The following is a 27583-nucleotide window of genomic DNA, read 5'->3' on the forward strand; positions in this document are numbered from 1 at the left end:
CGTGACTTTAGTCTCGCATAAATGCTTCACAACAGACGCGGAAGAGAAGACAATGCTGAAAAAAGTCGTGATTTTTGTTATTTTTGGACCAAAATGTATTTTGGATCAACACATTCTAACTGACTACTTTGACTACTTTTGATGATGTTTTATTACCTTTCTGGACATGGACAGTATACCATTACTAGATTTTCAATGAAGGGTCAGAAAGCTCTCGGACTAAATATAAAACATCTTAAACTGTGTTCTGAAGATGAACGGAGGTCTTACAAGTTTGGAACAACATGAGGGTGAGTCAGTAATAACATTATTTTTATTTTTGGGTGAACTATCCCTTTAAAAGCAAATATGCTATTGCTCTTCGCTCTCTTAGCAAAAGAGATGCTTTGATTAAAATAGATGATTTCATAAAGAAAGAAGCACAGAGAAAATAACAGACACCGTCCAACTCACTGAAGGCCTAAACTTTGTAATGTACTGTAATACAAGACAGATCAGTCAGCGCAGGGCCGGCGTCATGGGGGGGGGCATTCGCGGGCAGTGCCTGCCCAAACAGGTTGTTGTGTCCCCCTACAAAGTTTTTTATTAATTTAATATATATCAAGAATAATTAAAATAAATTAAACATGGAATGTTTCATGACTTGTAATGTAATCAAATGAGGAAAATATAGTTGATATATGTTTTCTTTAATTAAAATAGACCAGTTTCTCTGATTGGATGTATTGCCGCGTCTCACCCGTCTTACGTCTTTAGCATATTTGTGACTTGATACTAGCAACATGTTTTTTCGCGGCATTTTATGGATTGTGTAAAATATGGATATTAGAACATTTAGAGCGAACCAGCATCGCCTGCTTCATCTGCTCATGCAAACACAGACTGGCTCAAACTCAGAGATTAGAGGTCGAGGTGGAATTTACAAATCTACAGGACACTGTTTTAAGGAAGTTTAATGTTCGTACACGCCGTCTTCAGCTATTTTAAAGGTAAGTTAGCATTGTTTTAAATTACGTAAGCTTAAATGTGAAGTGTGGCTGTAGACCATTAACAGCATTACGACGTGATTATGGTAAAGCGGCTTTTAAAAGCTAGGACGCGGTGTGCGCTGCGCTATGAAACCCATTCATTTCAATGGCTTGCGCCGCGCGAGGGCGGTTTGTTGTTGCGTCGAGCAAAGCGCGAGCGCAGCGGAGCTCAGCTTGCGTTCACGCCGCAGTCAAAGTTATGCCGCGGCGCATAGTTTGTGGTCTTTTGCACTTTACACGGGAAATGAGCTGACAGTCTGTACCAGTTGTATGTGTGCTTGCTGTGTTTAATGTCTTGTTTTTGCAAGTTATTGTTGCTATTGCGTGCCCCTCCGTTGGAAGCCAAGTGCCCCCCTGTTAGTTATGGTCTGGACGCCGGCTCTGAGTCAGCGGCCATGGGCGGGGCTTTAGTAGTGTGACATCACATTGCTAATAGAATCAAAACAGCATGTCTAATGAGATTGCTTTGGTTTAACGGGGATTAAAAATATGTTTTTTTTTCATTGTTGCGTTTACACAGTGCCAACACACAGTTATGTCCAGACACCTTAAAAGTGGATTTTGTATACAGTATTAAATGCACATAGACATATAAGCAACAATAAAATCCTGATTTTCCCACAGGGGGACTTTAAGTATTATTCTTAATGTGGAAAACAGAATAAAAAGGGATGAGTAAGTGGCACCACACTCCTGATATATTATTTTTTTCTACATTTTATACTAAATCCACAAAGCACTACTTGTATTCTTTCAAATCACAACACATAGTGTTTGATTTACCTTCAATTTTAAAGTGATTGACCATTTGTTATTGTCTTAAGAAAAGTGACATGCAAGTCCAACTCATATCTGATAATATCAATGCCTAGCAATAGAAATACAGAGTTCCTGTAGCTTAACTTACTGAACATGACTTTAGCAGAACCAAGGTCATAAGTCTGATTCTCTCTAATTCACAATGTGATATAAAGCACTGTGCATATACCTAAGCTGCTTTGGATAAAAGTGTCTAGAGAATGAATAAATGTGAATATTTGCACCCAGCTCATTGCTCGTTCATCAGACACAAAATTGCTTTTTAGTAGCCTCATTCTCTCTGTTCCTCTGCGGTAGATCAAACCAACCTCCATCTCCATTGGGACCATCAGGACCTTTAATTAAAAGAGCTAACCGTTTCTTTGAGCAAATGGTTAACTAAACCGCAAGCATTAAAGATAGCACTTCATATTAAACTAGTAATTAAATCTTAACGCATTGATAGTTTTTTAGATTGTTATATCTGCACAATATTGTCTTACTTGTGAATGCCTGGACCTATTGCCCTTGCAAATTCACAGGTGGGCTTTAATTACAATAGAGGTGAGAGATGCCGTCACGGCCTTTTGCGGATATTGTGAGGATTCCTCGCAACATTCTGCAAAGCTGTGCGACTTTTCCAGACGAGAGAAAATCTTTGCTCTTAAACTATGATTGAACCAAAGATCAAGGACTTCTTTCTCCAGCCATCTCAACATAGCTGAAGAACATTTACGGCTTCACTTCATTTCAAACACAGACAGACCCTACAAACAGAGGACAGCCTGTGTTTTTACATCATGGGGTTGTATTCTTATAATGGATTGTTACTAGTGATGTTGCTGTTTCATCTATGCCAAGCACAAGGTATGGTAACTTTTCTTCAAATGGCACTTTGAATTTAGCTTTGAGTGCAGGTGTGAACAAATTAAATTTAAGCTGCATACAGTTTATATCAAGTCTGAAAGATACTGTACTCTAAGGAAATTACCCTCTGGGCAAAATGGCATGATCTATGTTGAGTCAGCATTAGATGCCAATATGTTTCACTGATTCATTGACTGTGTCTGAGGTTGAAATCAATTTCGGAAACGCTATCTACATAATCAATTTTCCTCGTCATTCCGACAGCAGATTTGCAGAGGATTGGCTGCAAACCCAGTTCTCGACATGTCAACCAGGTCTGAAATCATTAACAACTTTAAATCTGTTTGTCAGGTCTGACTGGTAACCAAAACGCTGGCAGCCTCAGTTTGAGTTGGCTGTACTACAAACAAATCAATGTCAATATAGACTCCTGATAGAGATCCTCTTCTTTAATTAAGGCATAATTGTATCCATTACTTGCATTGCTACATTACTTTTTAAGGTTGATTGAATATTTAATTGTTTATTCAAAACCAGTCATAAGTCGCATGGGTACACTGTAAATAAAAACGTTTTGCTCTTTAATTTAACTGTATTGACTACTTGTGATGAGTTGCTGTAACTTATAAAATACACTTGGCATAACCAAAGCAAATTAAACTTGATTTAATAAGTTACAGCTGCTCATCACTTCAAGTTACTCATTCACACATCAAGTTAAAATTACTTGTAAATCCTAGTTGATTAAACTTGAAAATGTAAGTGCAAAATATTTTTTACAGCGTATATTTGAAGAGTTTCGTTGCAAAACGAGATAAATCCATTTTTGAACAATTTTGTCAAAACATGTTTATTATTATGTTATCATGTTAATATTTTGTTTTATGGTGCTACTTAGCTGTGTTTTTTAAGTTATGAAGGTTTAAATCAAAACAAACCAACTGCAGTTGAATTTATATTAATTGGAAAGCACAACCAAAAAACGAGATTTCTGAACAATAAAAAAACGGATTTATCTCGTTTTGCAGCGAAACTCTTCATTTGTAGCAATAGCCAACAGTACATTAAATGGGTGACAATTATTGATTTTTAATGCCAAAAATCATTAGGAAATTAACAAAAAATCATGTTCCACAGAAATCCGTAAAAAAAAGTAAAATTCCGGTACACTGTAAAAAAAGAAATCCGTAAAAAAACAAAAATTCCATAGAAATTACAGTGTTACTTGCAGCTGGTTGCCAGTAAATTACCATAGATTAACATTGATGTTATTTACTGACAATAGTTTGTTCAAAGTTAAATGAATGTTAAACATTAGTAAGTCTTTATCTTTATAGAATAAAACTAAAATAACAGCCTCAAGCAAAGCATTCTGGAAAAAAAAATCTGAAGGAAAAGACAAAAAAGGTTGATGAGGATTTCTGGTTGTTCCCATGCAGAATGCTTTGCATGATGCTGTTATTTTATAGTTTTATTATATACAGACAAAGACTTGTTAATGTTTAATGTTCATTTAACTTTGAACAAACTGTTTTCAGTAAACAACATAAATGTAAATATACGGTAAGTTACTGGCAACCAGCTGCAAGTAACACTGTAATTTCTACAGAATTTTTTGCAGTGTAGCTGGGGTGCCGGAAAAATACCGTAAAATAACGGGCACAATAAATTACAGAAATTTTCCGTAATACAAAAATACAGTTTTTACTGTAATTTTACATGAAGATATTTTGTAAATTTCCATAAATTCCCTTAAAAACTACCCTAAATTTAAATATATATATATATATATATTTATCACTGGTAGTATGTGCTGCTAAGGACTTCATTTGGACAACTGAAAAGGCGATTTTTTTTTTATAAAAAGTTTATAAAAAAAGTGCATTGCTAAGTTTGACTCTATGTAACACACTTTTACCTAAATGCTAGTTTGAGGCCTCAGATGTTTACTAAGGACTCCACTGACACTTTTTCCACTTCGTATATTCATATTCTACAGAAGCTGCCATGCTAATGGCACACTGGCAGCAGAAAAGCTTGATAACGTTCATTATTTTTGGTCTCATAATGTGACCCAATTGAATCTGCACTAAAGTCTTGAGTTCTCTCCTACTTTGCACAGATGCTGCTCCCCCGTCCCCTGACCCCGAGCCAGCCCCACCGAGCCTGGGCGACGTGATTGACGCAGTGAAGGCAGCCTTTGAGCACGCAATACAGATCTCAACAGACGGCACCAGACGTGAAGCCTTGGAGCAGGCTGGAGAGGATCTCGTACCACAGAAGACTCCAGCAGGGCATCCACCAGCAGCAGAAAACATGGCAGATCATACAACAGAACAAGCAGATGTGATGAGAGTCAGTGAAGAGGCAGCAGTTCTCCCGGCAGGAGAACCAGATGTCCGTGTCTCAGAATCAAATGAAGAAATACACGAGGAATCAGCTCAAGATACAGAACCTGCAAGACTGATAGAACACGAATCATTTGATTCAGAGCCAACAAAAGAATCAGTCTTAGAGGTAGCAGAATCTGTTCAGGAAGGAGTTAAATTAAGTGTTGAGTCAGCTTTGTTGGGCCCTCGGATTGTTGAAATGAGTGATTCAGAAACTGAAGAGTCACCTGTTCAGGTGTTTAGTGCTGACATACAAAAGAAAAATGAAACGGGGAAAAAAGCTACTGAAATGAAAGCTGGAAGTGAGGGGGTAGAAAGAGAGGTGGGATTTAACGAGGCAAATGCTGGGAAGCATCAAGAGTCTGAGATGGAGAAGAGTGTAGAAATAGAGAATGTAGAGTTGACAGTGAGTAATGAGGAAGTTGAAGAAGAGCTCCATGAAGATAAACATCTGCGAATGCTTCCCAGACCCATGGAAAGACCCGAGGAAACAGAATCAGAGTTTAGTGAAGAGAAAAAGCATGGTGTGGGAGCAGAGGATAAGATAGAGAAAGAGCTAGAACGAGTACAGGCAGCAGAAGGAGCTGTGATTAAAGTTGAGGTAGGGGATAAGAAGGTAGAGGCTGAAAAAGAGCTTCTGGGAGAGCATGAGGTCCTGCCAACCAGAAAAACCATACTGGTGGAAACTCGACAGGAACCAGGTATTACCAATTTTAAATAAAGTGAAATTTTCCAACTGCAAGCAAAATAAAATCTAATAAGGTTTAAGCGTTAAATTGCTAATTTGAAGCTCACAAATGCTTAGCTTTTTAGCTGTCCACAAAATGGCAAATTATTAAATTTTGCACTTATTTGCGCACTTATTTAATTCAATTAGGTTTTGCTGTCTGCTCTTTGCACTTACAACATCCAGTAAAGGAACTTAGCCGCCCAAGGGCAACCCTTCAGTTTATAACAGCCTTAAGATTTATAACATGCCTCTCCAAAGATGACTGTCTGAAGTCTGGCCTCTGGGTCTTCTCTGAGTCATCTACCCACCATCAATTAAATTATCACACTGCTGAAATACACTACCTCAGTCAAGCTGTGCACAGTGGGAATGATATCACATTATTTAGATTTTGAATTGAAACACTGGAAAGAATATTACTAAAAACACAGAACAGAAGAATAGAAAAGAATAGAATAGAATAGAATAGAATAGAATAGAATAGAATAGAATAGAATAGAATAGAATAGAATAAAATAGAATAGAATAGAATAGAATAGAATAGAATAGAATAGAATAGAATAGTGCAGAAGAAAATAATGCAGAATAGAATAGAACAGAAAAATGCAGAACAGAATAAATAAATAAATAAAAATAAAATAAACAAAATAAAATAAAATAAAATATTGCAGAATAGAACAGAACTGAATAGAATAGAACAAAGTAGAGTAATTCAGAATAGAATAGAATAGAATAGAATAGAATAGAATAGAATAGAATAGAATAGAATAGAATAGAATAGTGTAGAAGAAAAAGAAAATAATGCAGAATAGAATAGAACAGAATAATGCAGAATAAATTAAATTAAATTAAATTAAATTAAATTAAATTAAATTAAATTAAATTAAATTAAATTAAATTAAATTAAATTAAATTAAATTAAATTAAATTAAATTAAATTAAATTAAATTAAATTAAATTATGCAGAGTAGAACAGAACATAACTGAATAGAACAGAACAAAGTAGAGTAATGCAGAATAGAATAGAATAGAATAGAATAGAATAGAATAGAATAGAATAGAATAGAATAGAATAGAATAGAATAGAATAGAATAGAATAGAATAGTGTAGAAGAAAAAGAAAATAATGCAGAATAGAATAGAACAGAACAGAATAATGCAGAACAGAATAAAATGAAATGAAATAAAATGAAATGAAATGAAATGAAATGAAATGAAATGAAATTATGCAGAGTAGAACAGAACAGAACTGAATAGAATAGAACAAAGTAGAGTAATGCAGAATAGAATAGAATAGAATAGAATAGAATAGAATAGAATAGAATAGAATAGAATAGAATAGAATAGAATAGAATAGAATAGAATAGAATAGTGTAGAAGAAAAAGAAAATAATGCAGAATAGAATAGAACAGAACAGAATACTGCAGAACAGAATAAAATAAAACAAAATTAATTTAATTTAATTTAATTTAATTTAATTTAATTTAATTTAATTTAATTTAATTTAATTTAATTTAATTTAATTTAATTTAATTTAATTTAATTTAATTATGCAGAGTAGAACAGTACAGAACTGAATAGAATAGAACAAATTATAGTAATGCAGAATAGAATAGAATAGAATAGAATAATGCAGAATAGAATAGAATAGAATAGAATACAATACAATACAATACAATACAATACAATACAATACAATACAATACAATACAATAGAATAATGCAGAATAGAATAGAATAGAATAGAATAGAATAGAATAGAATAGAATACAATAGAATACAATAGAATACAATAGAATAGAATAGCAGACATGCACACACAAAAACATTTAAAAGAGGTGTTGTAAGAAATATATAGTAATGTCCAGTACCCAGTAATACAAATTTTAACATTCATAGCATCCAATAATATAACGGTCAGTTTAGGTGTGTGTCTAAAAGTTACATCACCCACTCCATATGGGGGCCAATTGCTGGTAAACCACTGCCCTATGTTTCTACTCCTGTGACCTACATACCGAAACACACACAACCCCTTGAGAATTAGACCCCTCTTAACCTTAATATCCATACAGTGTAGACTTCCCTCTCCAGTTCTGCTAAAAGCACTACAGATTTTATAGTGAATCAAACAGCCTTTGTTTTCAATTTGGATGCTTTTAATGCGAAGCGACCTATTGCATTTAAGCTATACATTTTATCAGTATGTCAGTCTGCGTGTGTGTGTGTGTCTGTGTGTGTGTGTGTGTGTGTGTGTGCGCGTGCGTGTGCGTGTGTGTGTGTGTGTGTGTGTGTGAGCTTCATCGTGAGATAACTGCTGATCAATTACATGCTTTTATTTCAAATTAGGGTTAGGCAATTCCTTGACATTCCATGTAATTTGCTCGAAATTTGCACAAAATTATGATTTTATGCCAATGTTGGATGCTTCCTCATTTGTAAGCTGCTTTGGATAACAGCGTCTGCTAAATGAATTATTGTGACATTGGTCCATAAAACCAGTCTTAAATAGCACGGGTATATTTGTAGCAATAGCCAACAAAAAACATTAGGATATACAGTAGATCATGTTCCATTAACATATTTTGTAAATTTCCTACTTTAAATATATAAAACATGTATTCATCATTAGTAATATGTGTTGCTAAGGACTTCATCTGGACAATTATCCTCATAGTTTTGTGGTCCAGGGTCACAAATGTAATGGAAATGTATACCATATTATAAACGATCAAGACACCGACACTGCCATTAGTAAAGTTTTCTTCGTACCAGTTGTTTACATACTGAACAGCTTTACTAGTTAAATACTTTATACTAGCTATATATTGTGAAAGCTACACTTTAAATTCCATATGTATCCTCCAGCTATCGGGTGACTGTTGTGATGTAATTTTCACCGGCCTGTTAAATGTCTCTCCCATTTCACAACAGAGGTCAACATGGACGCCAACGGGCCAATTAAGAGGCAGGAGTCTGCCATTATGAAGTCTAAAGCAATGGGCGGTAAGCCTGTTAATGATACAACCCTACTTTAAACTCTACAGACGCAACATGACAAATATGCCGAAACTTCTTATTCTTCTACAGGTACAGCACACGAGGTCAATGACGTGAATGAGATTATCACATCCAGGGACCTGATTGAGAACCGTCATGGTAAACCAGCAATGATGAACACAGTTGAGGAGCTCCCATCCACATCTACCCTTGGCCGAGGGCTGAAAGACAAGAATAAACCAGCGGAGGAAACTGAAGACAACACACGTGAGATAATGTCATGATAAAGAGGATTCAGATATGGAGGAAAAAATTATATTCTAATCATGATTAATTTTGCATTGATTTGAATCTTTGACATGGCCTTACTTAGTCAGTATTAAAGATATCAAGGTTATATTTTCACAAAATGTTCCTTACGCTATGTGGGCTGATTTAATGTAGAAAACAGTAAATCAGAAAACAATGACTTTAGCTGGGATTTCACATTTGTAAATGCATTTAAGGAGAATTAAAGGAATGGTGATATTTACATTAGCACATAAAGTAATTTTTCAGTTTAATTTAATAGATGGAGAGCTCTATAGATAGTCATACCTGCCCATATCTCTCCCTCTCTCTCTCTTTCTCTTTCTCTCTCTCTCTCTTTTTTTTTTGATTTATTCAACTTGTTATTTTTGACAGTGATCTCTTTTACATTTCAGATTCGAAAGCCTTAGGGCAGGTAGCATGGAAGACAGGAGCCATCGCGGCAGCCTTCTTTCTCATCCTGCAAACTGTTGTCACCATTGTCTACATTCTGAAATGCAGGAGAAACCCAAACAGGTCTGTGTGCTGTTGTAAGACTTGGAAAGAAGGAGGGGTTATTGAAATACCACTACAATAACTGTTCAGATGATGTACATGTACAGCCCTTGAAATGTGTACTGTAAATATGTAAATTTCACACACACAAGGCGCACTTAGTAGATGTTTTTAAAAGCAATTTACAGACCATTCAACACTAACAGATCAATTTGCCAATTTATAAGATCTGCAATATTAAAGACCCTTTAAAATCCGTATTTAGGATAAACGCTAAAATGTTGGGTTGTTTCAATCCATGGTTTGGTAAAATATATATATTTTCTATAGCTTAAAGGAAAACACCACCTTTTTCAATATTTTACTATGTTTTTACCTCAGCATAGCTGAATTGATACATCCCTATCTTTTTCAATGCGTGCACTTAATCTTTGTACAGCGCGTCTTGAATGTGTTAGCATTTAACCTAGCCCCATTCATTCCTTAGGATCCAAACAGGGATGAATTTAGAAGCCACCAAACACTTCCATGTTTTCCCTATTTAAAGACTGTTACATGAGTAGTTACACGAGTAAGTATGGTGGCACAAAATAAAACGTGGTGATTTTTTAAGCGATGAGAATTGAGAACTGTATTGTATGGCGGAAGAGCACTTAGTTTGCAGCACTTCGACCTCAGCGAAGTTTTATTTTGTGCCACCATACTTACTCGTGTAACTACTCATGTAACCATATTTAAATAGAGAAAACATGGAAGTGTTTGGTGGCTTCTAAGTTCATCTCTGTTTGGATCCTAGGGAATGAGTGGGGCTGGGCTAGGTGCTGGCACGTTCACGGCGCGCTGTACAAAGATTAAGTGCACGCATTGAATAAAACTAGATATGTATTAATTCGTCTAAGTTGAGGTAAGAACATAGTAAAATATTAAAAAACGGTGGTGTTTTCCTTTAAAGGTGCATTGTGTCCTATTGACAGAAATGCAATATAATATGCATAACTACATTATCAGTGCTGTATAAAGACCTTACATAATGAACTGTATTGGTTTTATTACCTTTGAATGAGCCGTTTTTATCTACATACATCGCGGGTCCCCTTACATGGGAGTTGCTATTTCGCACCGCCATGTTTCTACAGTAGCCCTAAATGGACAAACTGTACAGACTGCGTATTGTTACTATGTTGTCTCAGATGATGTCACGTGGTGTTGCTTCTCTATGCGTTTCGTACACAGTGGACCTTTTTATCTAAACCATTGGGTGGGTTTGTCCATATTTTACCCAACCATGGGTTGAAATAACCCAGCATTTTTCATTGTGTGTGCAAGAATATCAAAAGGTCCATTCCACACTACACCATTTTCTGGCCAAAAACCTACTTAGACAACCTAATTGACATGTATAGTGGCCATTTACATTTATGCATCTGACAAATATGTTATATGTTTTATCAGTATGTGTGTTCTTTGGGAATCAAACCCACAACCTTTGCAATGCTAATGCAATGCATTCTACCAGTTGTACATCTATAGGAACCAACCACATCTCAATTCGTTTTTCAACAGAATACACCACATTGATAGACTAATGTGAAATTTTAGCTTAAAATATTTTGAAATATATATAATAATGGCCATTCTCTCTTGCCTATAGCAATAGCAAATAATGATTCCCATACCAATTCTGTTTTTTTCCGACTTTAACAGTGTGATTTCGAAGAAATTGTGTGCGAGGGGAAATGGGGGTGTAGAATATGATGCAACCAACACAGACACAACCATCCCAATCGATGAACGGTGAGTAAGCGGCCACGCACCCTCATTACGCTGGCAACAATAAGCACAATAACGCGCACAACTGCATTGCATTTGTTTGTGTCTTCAGAATTGCTGTAGATGACCTTCCAGAGTACTCGCAGGTCCAGCAAGAGGACGTTGCTATGACAACAATCCCGCCGGATTGTACGGAGAAAAACTCATCCCGTGACCTCAGCACCTCTGTTGTTTAGCGTCGCTGACCTTAAAGTATAATTGTGTTGGTAAATGATTGAGTTTCTGACAGCATGATCGTGTGTGACGAATAGTCAGATTGGTCTTGACAGCAATGTCACCCCTGGGTTATTCACCATATATTATTTCGAAAAAAATTCTTCAATAATGTAAGCACAAGGGAAAAGAGGCGTATCAATATGTTTTGTCCTAAATTGTCACTAAACGAAAATTGATGAAGGTGAATGATAACTGCACATCACTTTAAAGGGATAGTTCACCCAAAGATTTAATTCTGTCATAATTTACTCCCCAAAAAGTGCCTTAGTGGAAGGAAAAGCATTAAAATTCCTTAAAGCTGTTTTGCATACAATAAAACTGAAGGATGAATGGGACAAACACTAAAAATGTCCAAAAGCACCATAAAACTAGATTTGTGCCCTATTTACCAAGTCTTCTGAAGTTGTACAGTTCTACATTTATACAGAATAAGTTTTTTTTTTTGTAAAATATTTCTTTTGATTCAATAAATCAAATTAACTCAAATATTCGGTATAAATTAAATGTAAAAACACTGTAAACAAACATTCATATGTTATTTTTTCCCTTTTTAATACACAAAGTCCTTCTCTTTTTGGTTTGTTTCTCTTTGCTATTATTCCTTAAACTTTTATAAAAGCTGAACTATCAGACCTCTCAAAAGGTCAACAAAATCCTTTCAAACCAACACATATGCCTGTGAAGAGCCACATTCATTGAACAGGAAGGAAAACTGTTCACCCTTTTTACCCTCTCTCTCTCCTCCTCCCATCCCATTTTTTATCGGCTGCTGGTCATGGGATAGAGGGATCAGAGATGAGTGCAGTCAGGAGGGGTGTAAGTATAAAAGAGTTGGCCAGGGGGCAGCACAGGGGGCACCACAGTAGAGTTGTGAGGCATTAAAGGAAAGAGAACGGATGATATGAGGTACTTCACTTTTTTTTATCTTGACTTTATCTCGTTTTGTTTTGTTTAATAATAAAGCTGTTTGGAAATTAATGGGTTGGGAGATGCAGGGTTACATGTCTAAAAAAATCAGGTTCTTTATGTCATCAAAAAAGTCATGATTGTGAATTGATAAAGTGTACGGCTTGTATTGATGTGAAAAGCATCTATGTGGGTGGGTGGGTGTATATTGAGGACTAAGTCAACAAGTTAGACAGTTTGAGGCTGTGAGATTTGTTTGAGAATCTTTTGATGCTTCTAAAAAGCTGTTATATAACCTATATTACTTTACAAAAGCTAAATAAAACCTACTAGAAAGGTAAAAAGGATGACATGGACTGTTGCTTTCCATTGTTTCTTTTTGACGGGGTAAGACTTGTTTTTTGATGTGTTGCAAAATTTTTATATTCTGATCTTAAAGTTCACCCAAAAATAAAAAATCTATCATTGTTTATTAACCCTCGAGTTGTTCCAAACAACCTGTATAAATTTCTTTGTTCTGCAAAACACAAAGGAAGATATCTGTCATCAAGCACCTTTGACTTCCATATAGGTAAAAAAATAACATGGAAGTCAATGGCACTCGAAACTGTTTGGTTACAAACATTGCTCAAAATATCTTCCTTTGTGTTCAGCAGAACAAAGAAATTTATACAGGTTTGAAACAACTTGAGGGTGAATAAATGATGGTAGAAATTTCAGTTTGGGGTGAACTATCCCTTTAAGCACTAAGCTTTCTTAGATGCCACTTATTTTGCAGATGAAGCTTAAACGTGGTTGTGCCTTTTTTCAGGTTTTCAAAAAATTTGATCATGTCTGTGAAAACTGAGCTAAAGCCATTTTTAGTGATTTACTGTTTTTTACATAACATTATTGAACATTAAATAACCTTATGTAATTACATTTTTGAAGTCTATGTCAAAAATTGAACTGAATAAGTAAAATAAAACTTTAATGTCATAAAGACTTTAGCATTGATGTCACAGACAGGTCATAACTTTTATTTGTATGCCTAAAATATAAATTAATATTAAAAAAACTATAAATAATATTTATAATAATAAATAAATATATTTAATTATTAATAATTAATAAATTATATGTAATTAGTAGTAAAGATAAATTTATTATGTACACAAAATGTGAGAACCTTCAATCTTACGTTGTTCATCTTTCAGCAGCTTCAACTACAGGGGTGATTCTAGGTTTCTAATACCAGGGGGGCTCAGCCCCCAATGAGGATCTTGTTTTTTTTTTTAATTGCCTAAAAATGTTTCATACTATTGGATTTCATACCAACCTTATTGTGGGCACTGTATTAAAAAGATTGGCAAAACATTTGTGTACATTTACGATATACTGACTGTCTTTAAAGGATTACTCAATTTTCTTTAAAAAAAAATCCTGATCATGTAATCACCCTCATGTCATCAAAAATGCTGATGTCTTTCTTTGTTCTGTCAAGAAGAAAAGTTTTTTAAGAAAAACATTCCAGGATTTTTTATAGTTTGGTGGACTTTATTGGACCCCAGCAGTTTGCAGTTTAAATGCAGTAAAACATTGCAGTTTCAGCACAGCTTCAAAGGGCTCTTAATGATCTCAAATAAGGCATAAGGGTCTTATCTAGCAAAACGACTGTCATTTTCGGCAAGAAAAATGAAAATATGTAATTTTTCGTTTTGCGCTAATGTAAATTTTTCATAATGCGTGACTTTTCGACGTGTTTACGCAATTAGCTACGTGAGGTCGCGCTGGCGCATCACACGGCTGGTGCGAGACGAGAAGTTGTAGTTTTTTATTTTTCTTGCCGAAAATCGTTTTGCTAGATAAGAACCTTATACCTAGTTTGGGATCATTTTCATCTGCATTGAAACTGCAATTTTGAACTGCATTTAAACTGTAAACTGTTGGGTCCAATAAAGTCTATTAAATTAAGAAAAATCCTGGAATGTTTTCCTTAAAAGCTTAATTTCTTCTCGACTGAACAAAGACAGACATCAACATTTTGGATGACGTGGGGGTGAGTGAATTATCAGGATTTTTTTTTGAGAAAGTGGAGTAATCCTTTAACTCTTTCGCTGCCATTGACGAGATAACTCGTCAATTAAAGGAATAGTCTACTCATTTTCAATATTAAAATATGTTATTACCTTAACTAAGAACTGTTGATACCTCCCTCTCTCATCTGTGTGCGTGCACGTAAGCGCTGGAGCGAGCTGCGACGCTTCGATAGCATTTAGCTTAGCCCCATTCATTCAATTGTACCATTTAGAGATAAAGTTAGAAGTGACCAAACACATCAACGTTTTTCCTATTTAAGACGAGTAGTTATATGAGCAAGTTTGGTGGTACAAAACAAAACGTAGCGCCTTTCCAAGCGGATTCAAAAGAGGAGCTACACCCCATGGCGCAACAGCACCCCTGGGAGCACTCCGACTCGGCGCAGTAACACCCTCCCTCTCCCATTATGAGAGTGAGAAGGGGAGCGGACTTTTCAGGCGAGTCGAAGTACTCCCAAAAGTGCTACCACGCCACAAAATATAGTTCCTCTTTTAAATCCGCTATTATCCACTAGGTGGCGCACTTCCGCAACTTATACAACCCGGAAGTAGCGCCTCACGTAAAAGAGAAAGAAATCCGTGTATATTTTAAAGATCGCTTTGCATCTGATCTCTATCAAAAGCCCTTCACAAAAATTGAATTATCTCAGCTTTTTGCTCAAAACTGGGTGTTTTTGAAGAAACCTATTCATATTTGAGAGGTGATAAAAAGAGAACTAATGAAGGTAACGTTAGGATGAAACTTTTTTTTATTTTTTGAAAGCAAAGGGTCTGTTCTTTCATTTGATATATTGTTAATTTATATATTTAAAGAAGAACATTTTCTGGAAGGCATTAAACGTTTGTGAAAATCATGAAAAATGCTGGTGCTGGCTGGCAACTTTTTTTTAAAACGCTGGCGGGGAAAGAGTTAATATGTGCATGCCTTATGCCACATCTACAATATGAATTAAAAAACAATCGTATGACCGAACATGATATGGTCTTCATTGGTCTCAAAGAACTTTATTTTCTACTCTATACTCTATTTTACTTAATGCATATGTATTTTTAGGATGTGGAAGAGCGTGTGTTTAGTGATTGTGTGCGTTGTGCTGGCAAACGCTCAGTTTCCACGTCAATGCATGACACCTGAAGGTCTCCAGAACGGCACTTGCTGCCCGTCACCTACTGGACTGCCCAACGATGAGTGCGGATCCAGTACTGGGAGGGGTCAGTGCGTATCAATCACAGCTGACCGCCGCCCACACGGGCCTCAGTATCCTCACGATGGACGGGACGATCGAGAACGATGGCCTCTACGGTTCTTTAACAGAACCTGCCAGTGCAACGGAAACTTCAGTGGATTTAACTGTGGCCGATGTCGACACGGCCTGACAGGACCGAACTGTGATCAAAGAATCACAGTGGGTGAGGATGAACACACAATTACTAACCACCACAATAATACAGTCATATATTCGATTTATTGTAGTTTAGCTTTAAGTATTTGAGTATCCTCACAGTGACTTTTATCTTTGACATGGCCTTACTCTGTCAATATTAAAGATATCAAGGTTATATATTACAGAATATTCTTTACATTATCTATGATTTGTGTAAAAAAATGACTTTTTGGGATTTTTATAAACTGTGACACAGATACTTAGGATCCATTAGTTGGATTTTAACTTAAAGGGGACATATCATGAAAATCTGACTTTTTCCATGTTTAAGTGCTATAATTGTGTCCCCAGTGCTTCTATCAACCCCAAAAATGTGAAAAAGATCAACCCAGTAACTTAAATTTAGTAAACCATTAAATTTGACTCCCCTTGTGATGTCAGAAGGGGATAATACCGCCCCTTAATCTGCACTATCCAATCACAGCATTGCTATTTAGTGCAGAGATCAGCTCATTTGCATTTAAAATGACACACCCAAAAACAGCACATTTAGTCTCACACCTACAAAGTGTCAATTTTAACATGCTATAATAAATGATCTATATGATATTTTGAGCTAAAACTTTATATATGTACTCTGGGGACACCAAAGATTTATTTGACATCTTAAAAAAAGTCTTGTGAAATGTCCCTTTTAATAGTGTACTAAGAATGAATTTTAACTTAGTTTTTATTATAAAATAACCACAGGGCCATAGAACTCTGGTCTTGACATTTTTCTGTGTTTCTTTTGTGTCAGTGCGACGTAACGTCATGCAGATGTCTGCAGACGAGAAAAGAGCTTTTGTGAATGCTCTGGACCAGGCGAAAAGAACCGTCCACCCCGACATAGTCATCTGTCCCCGACGTCATCAGGAGATTTTCGGCCCGAATGGAACGAGTGTTCAGTTTGAGAACATCACCATCTATAATTACTTTGTCTGGACCCACTACTATTCAGTCAGCAAAACGTACATGGGTCCAGGTCAGCAGAGCTTTGGCGGTGTGGATTTCTCTCACGAAGGACCAGGATTTGTCACTTGGCACAGATACCACCTGTTGCAACTGGAGAGAGACATGCAGGTAAATTAAGTCAGAACAAAATTAAATGATTTCTTTGTGACCCTATATGGGAAATCCAGGTTAAAGTATCATAATCTAGTTTTGAGATTAGGAGAATCCAACTTTGATTTCATTTATTGATTTCAATCTTTGACATGACCTTACTACTCAGTCAATATTAACCTCCTAAGACCCGAGCTTTGGTTTTTCTTTTTTTCAGATTTCTACCAGCTATTTTGGGGTTAGGAAGAACCAATAAATATAATAACCAAATATTTTTCTTTGAACATGAAGCAATGTAATTGTGTACAACAGGTTCCAGTTACACAGAATTAAGTATTATGGTGCAAACAACAAAAAAATTGTTGTCCACATACATCTTAGGAGGTCTTAGGTTAATGAAAATCTGTCTTTTCCATGTTTAAGTGCTATAATTGGGTCCCCAGTGCTTCTATCAACGTAGAAAATCTGAAAAAGATCAACCCAGTAACTTTGTTTTGGTAAACCATTCTCGGCAAACATGTGAACAAATAGATCATTGAAATTTGGCTCCCCTTGTGATGTTAGAAGGGGATAATACCGCCCCTTCATCTGCACTATCCAACCACAGCACTGCCATTCGGTGCAGAGATCAGATCATTTGCATTTTAAAGGACACACCCAAAAATGGCACATTTAGGCTCACACCTAAAGTGGTAATTTTAACATAATAAATTATCTATATGGTATTTTGAGCTAAAACTTCACAGATGTACATACTGGGGGACACCAAAGATTTATTTTACATCTTTAAAAAGTCTTGTGAAATTTTCCCTTTAAAGATATCAAGGTTATATGTTGGTGAGACTTAAAAAAATTAAGTTTTATCAACTTAAATTTTCTCCCTTTAGGTGTAGAATTTAAGGTGAAATATTTTTAATTACTTCAATTGGTAATACCTGTTGGTAACACCTGCTGTTACGGTCCAAAATTACAAAAAAGGGTGACATTATAAACATGTGTATGGAATAAACTTAAATTTATGTTGCTATTCATTGATAGTCTTCCCAACCATCATTAAGTTGGTGAGCTAAATTCAAGAACTAAATCATAAATGGACCAACAGATTCCAGATTCTGTGAACTAGAAAACTGGTTTATTATAAAAAATAAACTCAAATGAATCATTCTTCCATGAATTACATTTCTGCCATCAACCTTTTGAAGAGGGTGGACATTTTCAAGATTTTCAGTAAATAAAGATTTTTGTCTCTTAGTCAGGCAAACGTCAAATATAAAGCACTGTAATTCCTACCAGCCGCGGTAGAGGCGGCAAAAACGCACTATTCGCACGTAGTTGGACGCTTGAACAATTGATTTCATTCGTGCATAAAAGCCGCGCGTGAAATTCTAGTCATTCAAGACATTCACGCGGAAATTCCCCAGCAAACATAGGTCGGACGGCAACGTCGTCTCCACGGCCAAAAGGGGTCGCCGCAGGACGCCACAAATGTTGTAATTGGTCCGAAATCAACGTCGTCTCCCTGTCCAAAATTAGTCGCGACTGGACCTCACAAATGCACAACATGTCCTAAAATGCATTTATATACGCTTGAATACATTTGTATATGTCTATATTTGTCTGAGGTTGCGTTTATTCAAAATTTTATGTACGGGTTTTATGTATTAAAGTCCAGAAGAGGACATTATAGACGTGCACAGACCGTGCAGAAAAGACATGTGATTCACAGTTGGATGATGTCAAAGACGTCGGTTGGATTTTCATTTTGGAACTATTTTTCAACCATGATGGGACGTGACAGAGGGACGTATTTTCAACGGTAATCGGACGTCCAAATGTTTGTTGGGTCGCGTCATGGGAGGGCCTTCTGCGACTCCGCTGAGACTCCGCCACTTCGCTCGCTTCCTGTAATCACGTCACTACTATAGCAAGGTCCTGATTGGTTAACGTTCCGCACCATTCGCGCCACGCTTACCATGTGTACCGCGCCACATGATGCCGAACCACGTCTTTGCATTGACTTAACATGCAAATCACTCGCGCTTGCTGTGTCTACCCCACCTGGTGTAAACGCAGCATAATAGAGACCACTTTTACAATAGGCTACCTTTTATTTTGTCTTGATGTAATATTTTAAAGGGAACATTTCACATACTTTTTTAAGTTGTAAAATAAATCTTTGGTGTCCCCAGATTATGAATGTGAAGTTTTAGCTCAAAATACCATATAGATAATTTATTATAGCATGGTAAAACTGCCACTTTGTAGGTGCGAGCAAAAATGTGCTGTTTTGGGTGTTTCCTTTAAAATGCAAATGAGCTGATGAAATGCAAACAGTGATTGCCTTGATGGTGTTTTGTTGAAATTGAAACTCAGTTGTGCTGTCAATTATTTTCTCTCTTTCTGCACCAAATGGCAGTGCTGTTGTTGGAAAGTGCAGATTAAGGGGTGGTATTATTATAATCAGATCCCCTTCTGACATCACAAGAGGAGCCACATTTCAATGACATATTTTTTCACATGCTTGTAGAGAATGGTTTAACAGAACTAAGTTACTGGGTTGTCCTTTTTCATATTTTCTAGTTTGATAAAAGCACTGGGACCCAATTATAGCACTTAAACATGGAAAAAGTCAGATTTTCATGATATGTCCCCCTTTAAGGCAATTACAGTTATTTTTCCCAGCCGATCCATATTATTTTGATGCAATTCCTGCAATCCGGCACATATTTTACCCTAGAGAAAAAAAGGGAAAATTAAAACAAATTGTAGTGTGATAACATTATGCTTTTTTAATGGTACTTTCCTTCTTAACACTAAATCAACATCCATGCCACATTGCATTTAAGCAATGTTTAGTCATTGTAAAAAACGACCTACTTCTTTTGTGAATTTGATGCACGTTCTTTGCATGCTTTTTCTTCATCTTACTCTTGATGCTACTGAAAGTAAACTCATTTTAAAATAAAAGACTTCTGCCCACACCTTAATATCCCACACCACAAAAAAATCTAATCAGGGTCTCATTCACTTTAAATATATGTAACAAGGTGGCCAAGATATTTTTCCAAAGAATAAATCATTTAAATTCAGTAGAAAAAAGAAAGGCACACAAGTCTGGTACAACAAGAGGCTGAGCAAATTATTACAGAACGCTGTTTCTTTAAATGTACTTTCTCGTAATTACATTAAGAGCGATTAATCTTAAACGAAGAGACACGCCAGCAGTCCCCCTTTAACAAAAGCGCACGTCTGTGTGTGTGTGTGTGTGTACAGGACATGCTGGGCGACCCGACGTTTGCCCTCCCGTACTGGAACTTTGCTATAGGAGGCAGCGAGTGTGATATCTGTACTGATGACCTGCTGGGAGCCAGAAGCAGCTTTGACACGAACGGCATCAGTTCCAACTCTGTGTTCTCTCAGTGGAGAGTCATCTGCGAGAGTGTGGAGGAGTATGAAACGCTCGGGACCATCTGCAACAGTAAGACACTCGCACAACATCCCGAACATACACACACAAAATACTGCAGAACCACACGTCTAATTTTGTGTCTTCTCCCTGGTGGGAGATCTGTGAGAGTGTGGGGGAGTGTGAGACATCGGAGACCATCTGCAACACTGACACACACATGCGTACAATGCGCGCGCGCGCATTCCAAGACGTAAGACTGCTCACATGCTGTTTGAACAAATCCTTTGAGGCATTCGAGAGCTGAAAAGAAAGATAAAACCTTATATGGGCAAAACAAGCACAATCATGTGATTGAATTTGCAAGTAAGCCTGACTCAGTTAGGATGGCAGAAAAAAAACGTATGGTGTAATATTTAATCATTCTCAGATTCCACTGAGATAACAGCGAGGCATTTGGCTCGTGTTTCTTAGCTTTGCTTTGTTTCCAGGTACAGAGACAAGTCCGATCAGAAGAAATCCTGCTGGTAATGTGGCTCGACCCATGGTTCAGAGATTACCGGAACCACAGGATGTCATTGACTGCCTTGAACTGAACACGTTTGACACACCACCATATTACTCCACTTCATCTCAGAGTTTCAGAAATACTGTTGAGGGTATGAGATAGTATCTATCTATCTATCTATCTATCTATCTATCTATCTTGACAACCTGCCTAATGTTGTGTACTGTAGGTCCCCCTTTTGCCACCAAAACAGCCCTGACCCATCGAGGCATGGACTCCTATAGACCTTTTTATCAGAACCAACATTCACTTTTTCAGCAATTTCAGCTACAGTAGCTCATCTGTTGGATCGGACCACACAGGCCAGTAGCTCGGTAGGTTAGTACTTACCACTTTTGATAGGTACTGACCACTGCAAACAGATGCAGTCGTCTAGCCATAACAATTTGGCCCTTGTCAAAGTCGCTTACTTTTGGGCAAGCGTAACGGTGCATTCACATGGCGCGTAAGCGTTAACGCTTTCTATTCACTTTTAATGGGTGATGTCATGCATTCCCGAACTGAATTGTGGATCCGTCGGCGCAGCGTCAATGCCATTGCTCGCGGCAGTAGTTGAACATTTCTCAACTTTTCAAGCGGCAACGCGTGCGTCAGGCAATCAGATTGCCTTATGCAAATAACCTAGGCAGAGCCAGCCAATTATGTTTATGGAAGACCGGAGCATGTGCTGCGGCCACTGTGATTGGCTGTTGGCCATGCTTCAGACAAGCCTTCCGTTAAGCGTTACCGCTTACGCCCCTTGTGAAGCACTGTAAGGATCTGAGCGACTTTGACAAGGGCCAAATTGTGATGGCTAGACGACTTGGTCGGAGCATCTCCAAAACTCTAGCTCCTGTGGGGTGTTCCCGGGCTGCAGTGGTCAGTACCTATCAAAAGTGGCCTCAGGAAGGAAAAGTGGGAATCGGCGACAGGGTCATGGGCGGCCATGGCTCAATGATGCACGTAGCTGAAATTGCTGAAAAAGTGAATGCTGGTTCAGATAGAAAAGTCTAGTGGAGTCCATGACTTGATGGGTCAAGGCTGTTTTGGGGGCAGAAGGGGGACATACACAATATTAGGCAGGTGTAGCGTATTTTGCGGACAAAATGATTTTCAAGAAAAAAAAATCTTAGTATTTCTGTCTTGTTTTCAGTAAAAATATCTAAATATTCTTACATTAAGATACTTTTGATGATCAAAACGACCCAAGAAAACAAGTCTAGTTTTTAGACCAAAAATATCAAATTGAAGTGATTTTGTGCATGAATTTTTCTTGAATGTAGTGTTTTAGAAAAATGTTCAAGATTTTTTTGCTTACCTCTCGGCAGATTTTTTTTTGCTTGTTTTATGCACAAAATCACTTAAATTTGATATTTTTGGTCTAAAAACTAGACTTATTTTCTTGGGTCATTTTGCTCATCAAGAAAAAGCATTTTCATTTAAGAATTTTTAGTTATTTTTACTGAAAACAAGACAAAAATACTAGATTTTTTTTCTTAAATCATTTTTTGCAGTGTATAAGCTGCGGTTTTTTTTTCATAACTTGGCTGGTGCTGCGTCTTATAGTCAGGTGCGCCTTGTAAGTCAGTATGAATTAATTTTGACATTTATGAGGCAAGAGACAACATTACCATATACAGCCGCGAGAGTCCGCTATATACTGCTCCTGTATTTATGTAATTCAATGGGTTCAGTAATGTGGAATGACAAGAATGCAAACTTTACGCTAGTTGGCTTGTTCGGTTAATTTAGACTATTCAACCTTCCAGGTAAGTTCTGTATGCTATAGTTTATCATTTCAATAACTGATAATATTACTTTAACGTTCAGACATCTATTTAGCCTGCTGTTCTGACTGCTATTGTTTAGTTGAATAACTTGCCTTTCCAGATTAAATATCTGTTCTTCGGCATGGATTTTGTGAAATCATTTTCTAAATAAACGCGACGTATAGTCCACTATGACTTATATATGTTATTTCGTCTTAATGACACATTTTTTAATGATGCGGCTTATATTCGATGCGGCTTATAGTCCGAAAAATATGGTATGTGTAAAAACCCACTTCATAAGTTTGGGTAGCACTCAAGAATTAGTGAAGATTCTTAATTCCTGCTCTGTTGCGTCACTAGGCTACAGCGCTCCCCAGGGTAACTATGACCCAGTGGTGAGGAGTCTGCACAACCTGGCTCATTTGTTTCTCAACGGCACAGGTGGACAGACTCACCTATCACCGAACGACCCCATCTTCGTCCTGCTTCATACTTTCACCGATGCCATCTTTGATGAATGGCTTCAGAGACACACAGCTGGTAACCGCGCACAGATGCATATCCAAAAACCCAGTTTCGTGTCACGGGAACAGATTGCATCCTAACAGTGTTCTCGTTTCGCATGCAGCAGGAACAGTGGTCTATCCTGAGGAAAATGCTCCTATCGGTCACAACAGAGAATACAACATGGTTCCTTTTTGGCCGCCAGTCAGAAATGCAGAAATGTTTGTCGCCGCCCCAGACAACCTGGGCTACGCGTATGAGGTTCAGTGGCCGAGTGAGTAAGAAGTGATCGCATGCACAACCACTATAATAACCCATACGGTCCCAGAAATAAAGGTACTGTAAAATAGTTGTCACTGGGGCGGGTTTTCTTAAAAAGGTCCTAATATGTTGATTTTGAGGTACCAGTATGTACCTCTTAAGATTCCTTCAGAATCGAACACACAACCCTTATGCTGCTCTACACTGCAAAAAATTACTTTCAAGAAAAAATGTACTTAGTATTTTTTTCTTGATTTCAGTAAAAATATCTAAAATTATTAAATTAGGATGGTTTTTCTTGATAAGCAAAATGACCCAAGAAAATAAGTCTAGTTTTTAGACCAAAAATGTCAAATTTAAGTGATTTTGTGCATAAAACAAGCAAAAAAAATCTGCCAATGGGGTAACAAATTTTCTTGAATTTAGTGTTTAAGAAAAATGTTCAAGATTGTTTTGCTTACCCCATTGGCAGATTTTTTTGCTTGTTTTATGCACAAAATCACTTAAATTTGATATTTTTGGTCTAAAAACTAAACTTATTTTCTTGCGCCGTTTTGCTCATCATCTTAATTTAAGAATTTTTAGATATTTTTACTGAAAACAAGACAAAAATCAATTTAAAAAAGTAAATTTTTGTGTACACTGCAAAAAATGATTTTCAAGAAAAAAAATCTTAGTATGCAAATGTCTTATTATACAAAAATACTAAGAATTTTTTTCTTGAAAAGAAACAAAATTCTTAGTATTTTTGTCTTGTTTTCAGTAAAAATACCTAAAAATTCTTAAATGATGTTTTTTTCTTGAAAAAAAATGCCAATAAGCAAAAAAATCTTGAACATTTTTCTTAAACACTAAATTACAAAAAAAAATCAAGAAAAATTTGCTTACCCCATTGGCAAATTTCATTTGCTTGTTTTATGCACAAAATCACTTAAATGTGATATTTTTGGGCTAAAAACTAGACTTATTTTCTTGCGCTGTTTTGCTTATCATCTTAATTTAAGAATTTTTAGATATTTTTACTGAAAACAAGACAAAAATAAATTTAAAAAAGTAAATTTTTCTTAAAAGTAAGTTTTTTGCAGTGTACACTGCAAAAAATGATTTTCAAGAAAAAAATCTTAGTATGCAAATGTCTTATTATACAAAAATACTAAGAATTTTTTTTCTTGAAAATTTTTCTTAGTATTTTTGTCTTGTTTGTCTTGTTTTCAGTAAAAATATCTAAAAATTCTTAAATTGGGATGTTTTTTCTTGATGAGCAAAACAACCCGGGAAAATAAGTCTAGTTTTTAGACCAAAAATATCAAATTTAAGTGATTTTGGGCATAAAACAAGCAAAAAAGCAAAAAAATTGCCAATAAGGAAAAAAATCTTGAACATTTTTCTTAAACACTAAATTACAAAAGAAAATCAAGAAAAATTAGCTTACCCCATTGGCAAATTTCGTTTGCTTGTTTTATGCACAAAATCACTTAAATTTGATATTTTTGGGCTAAAAACTAGACTTATTTTCTTACACTGCAAAAAATGATTTTCAAGAAAAAAAATCTTAGTATGCAAATGTCTTATTATACAAAAATACTAAGAATTTTTTTTCTTGAAAATTTTTCTTAGTATTTTTGTCTTGTTTGTCTTGTTTTCAGTAAAAATATCTAAAAATTCTTAAATTAAGATGTTTTTTTCTTGATGAGCAAAACAACCCAAGAGAAAAAGTCTAGTTTTTAGACCAAAAATATCAAATTTAAGTGATTTTGTGCATAAAACAAGCAAAAAAGCAAAAAAAAAATGCCAATAAGCAAAAAAATCTTGAACATTTTTCTTAAACACTAAATTACAAAAGAAAATTCAAGAAAAAAATTAGCTTACCCCATTGGCAAATTTCGTTTGCTTGTTTTATGCACAAAATCACTTAGATTTGGTGTTTTTGGGCTGAAGACTGGACTTATTTTCTTGGGTCGTTTTGCTCATCAAGAGGATACATCTTGATTTAAGATTTTTTAGATATTTTTACTGAAAACAAGACAAAAATACTAAGTAAAATTTTTTCTTGAAAGTAATTTTTTGCAGTGTACCAATTGAGCTATAGGAACATCTAATGTAACACCCAGACTGCAAAAATTATTTTCAAGAAAAACAATTCTTAGTATTTTTGTCTTGTTTTCAGTAAAATATCTAAAAAATCTTTAATTAAGATGCTTTTTCTTGATGCAAAACGACCAAAGAAAATACGTCTAGTTTTAAGACCAAAAATATCAAATTAAGTTATTTTGTGCATAAAAAAGCAAAAAAAATCTGCCAATGGGGTAGGCAAATTTTTCTTGAATTTTTCTTGAATTTTTCTTGAATTTAGTGTTTAAGAAAAATGTTCAGGATTTTTTCGCTTACCTCATTGACAGATTTTTGTTGCTTGTTTTATGCACAAAATCACTTAAATTTGATATTTTTGGTCTAAAAACTAGACTTATTTTCTTGTGCCGTTTTGCTCATCATCTTAATTTAAGAATTTTTAGATAGTATATTTGTCTTGTTTTCATTAAAATAAAAAAATGGTTTCATGAAAATCATTTTTTTGCAGTGCCAATTTCTTCATACATGTATCTCTCTTTCTCCAGCTCGTCCCTACACCATCTCAGAAATCATCACCATAGCGATCGTTGCCGTGGTGCTCGTCGTGGCTGTGGTGGGCGGAGTCTTCGGGTGCGCTGTCCGGGCACGCTCGTACCGCTCAGCCGAGGGCCTGGAGCCGCTGCTAGGGGATCAGTACCGCCGATACTCTGAAGATGAGCAACGTGCTGTAAAATCTCAGTCTGTGGTGTAGCTCAGAATCTTAAGAAACACATTTTATTATTGCACTGTTCATTTACACTGTACTCTGAGAGATAAATTATGAATTATTAGCATTCGAAAGCAGGGTAAAGATTTTTTAACACAAGGGGCCTCATTTTTGACTTTTTATCGTGGTGTTTTTCAAGTCTAGCGAGACACTGAAAACCCAGTCATGTGTGTGGCCTTAAAACACATTTAATGTTCAAAGTGCCGCCTCGAGTTTTATGCACTGCTTATGAGTGTCCTATGAATACATTAATATGACTTGTGGCTAAAGTGACCTCTTTTGTATTATTCTGAAATAAAGTTAAAAAGTCATGCCTTCCATTTTTTTGTGAAGTTACTTTCAAGTTGGGAGCACTTGGGGGGCTGGTGAAAAAAACAGGCCAGGGGTCATATTACTTGGGTTAAAGCGTTAGTTCACCCCAAAATGAAAATTTTGTCATTCATTACTTTCCTTATGTCTTTCCACACTTTTAAGACAGTTTATCTTGAAGATACACAATTGAAGATATTTTTGACGTAATAATGACTAAATGTATATGTTTAGGTGATGTAACCCTTTAAAGTTGTATTGTGTAACTTTTAGAAGGATCTCTTGACAGAAATGCAATATAATATACATAAATACAAAATGAACTGTATTGTTTTTATTACATTAGAATCAGCCATTTTTAATCAACATACACTGCAGGTCCCCTTACATTTCGTGACACCATGTTTCTACGGTAGCCCAAAATGGACAAACTGTTCAATAGAGTGCATTTGTCACTAAGGCCCTGTCCCAAATGGGACTTTCGGTCTCGTGGCCTTAAATTGCGCATGCTCGCTTAGTCTAAGAGTACGTAGGGTGTCCCATCTGTAATTTTTACACTCCGAAGTGTGCTCATCAGCGCCCCCTTGATGCGGTCTTCGGCGAAGCCCGCACTGCAGCAGGCTTCGCGCACTTTACCAGTTCAGAAGTCCTTACGAAAGAGCAATCAGACTAATCAGACGACGGAAGGGAGGAGTTCACACTGACAAGCAACTTCTCTACCTATTTCCGGCATGGCCCTCGAGTCTGTCCCAAAATATGGGAGTGCACCCACGTGGACTCGCATCAAGGGTCCTTAAAGTCTGCACCACAT

The 27583-nt window shown here is 36.2% G+C and overlaps 2 protein-coding genes across 5 annotated transcripts in view; both read left to right on the plus strand.

The window, feature by feature from the left end:
• The window catches only part of LOC129444731 (uncharacterized), a 106075-nt gene extending 93972 nt beyond the window's left edge, over positions 1-12103 (plus strand). For 2 of the 3 annotated variants that reach the window (XM_055205568.2, XM_055205567.2), the window contains exons 3-8: positions 4816-5784; positions 8749-8820; positions 8905-9081; positions 9519-9639; positions 11323-11412; positions 11501-12100. In XM_055205568.2, the coding sequence (XP_055061543.2) occupies positions 5010-5784; positions 8749-8820; positions 8905-9081; positions 9519-9639; positions 11323-11412; positions 11501-11624 (1359 nt within the window). In that variant the 5' untranslated portion in view covers positions 4816-5009 and the 3' untranslated portion in view covers positions 11625-12100. Of the gene's footprint in view, positions 1-2095; positions 2694-4815; positions 5785-8748; positions 8821-8904; positions 9082-9518; positions 9640-11322; positions 11413-11500 lie in introns of those variants that run through there. The other variant, XM_055205569.2, reaches the window with a different exon arrangement.
• A 328-nt stretch (positions 12104-12431) lies between these two features.
• tyrp1b (tyrosinase-related protein 1b) lies at positions 12432-27014 on the plus strand. 2 transcript variants are annotated; one of them, XM_055205565.2, is made up of 8 exons: positions 12432-12570; positions 15703-16058; positions 16833-17155; positions 20411-20615; positions 21035-21202; positions 23223-23402; positions 23491-23640; positions 26243-27012. In XM_055205565.2, the coding sequence occupies exons 1-8, from the start codon at positions 12566-12568 to the stop codon at positions 26446-26448; spliced, it is 1593 nt and encodes a 530-aa protein (XP_055061540.1). In that variant the 5' UTR covers positions 12432-12565; the 3' UTR covers positions 26449-27012. The 2 variants fall into 2 exon arrangements, with proteins under 2 accessions (XP_055061540.1, XP_055061541.1); XM_055205566.2 differs by lacking the exon at positions 12432-12570 and adding an exon at positions 15231-15373 and having other exon boundaries at positions 26243-27014.
• Positions 27015-27583: the final 569 nt, after the last annotated feature.

Source organism: Misgurnus anguillicaudatus, chromosome 3, assembly GCF_027580225.2.
Source record: "Misgurnus anguillicaudatus chromosome 3, ASM2758022v2, whole genome shotgun sequence".
In the NCBI taxonomy this organism is placed as follows: Eukaryota; Metazoa; Chordata; class Actinopteri; order Cypriniformes; family Cobitidae; genus Misgurnus; species Misgurnus anguillicaudatus.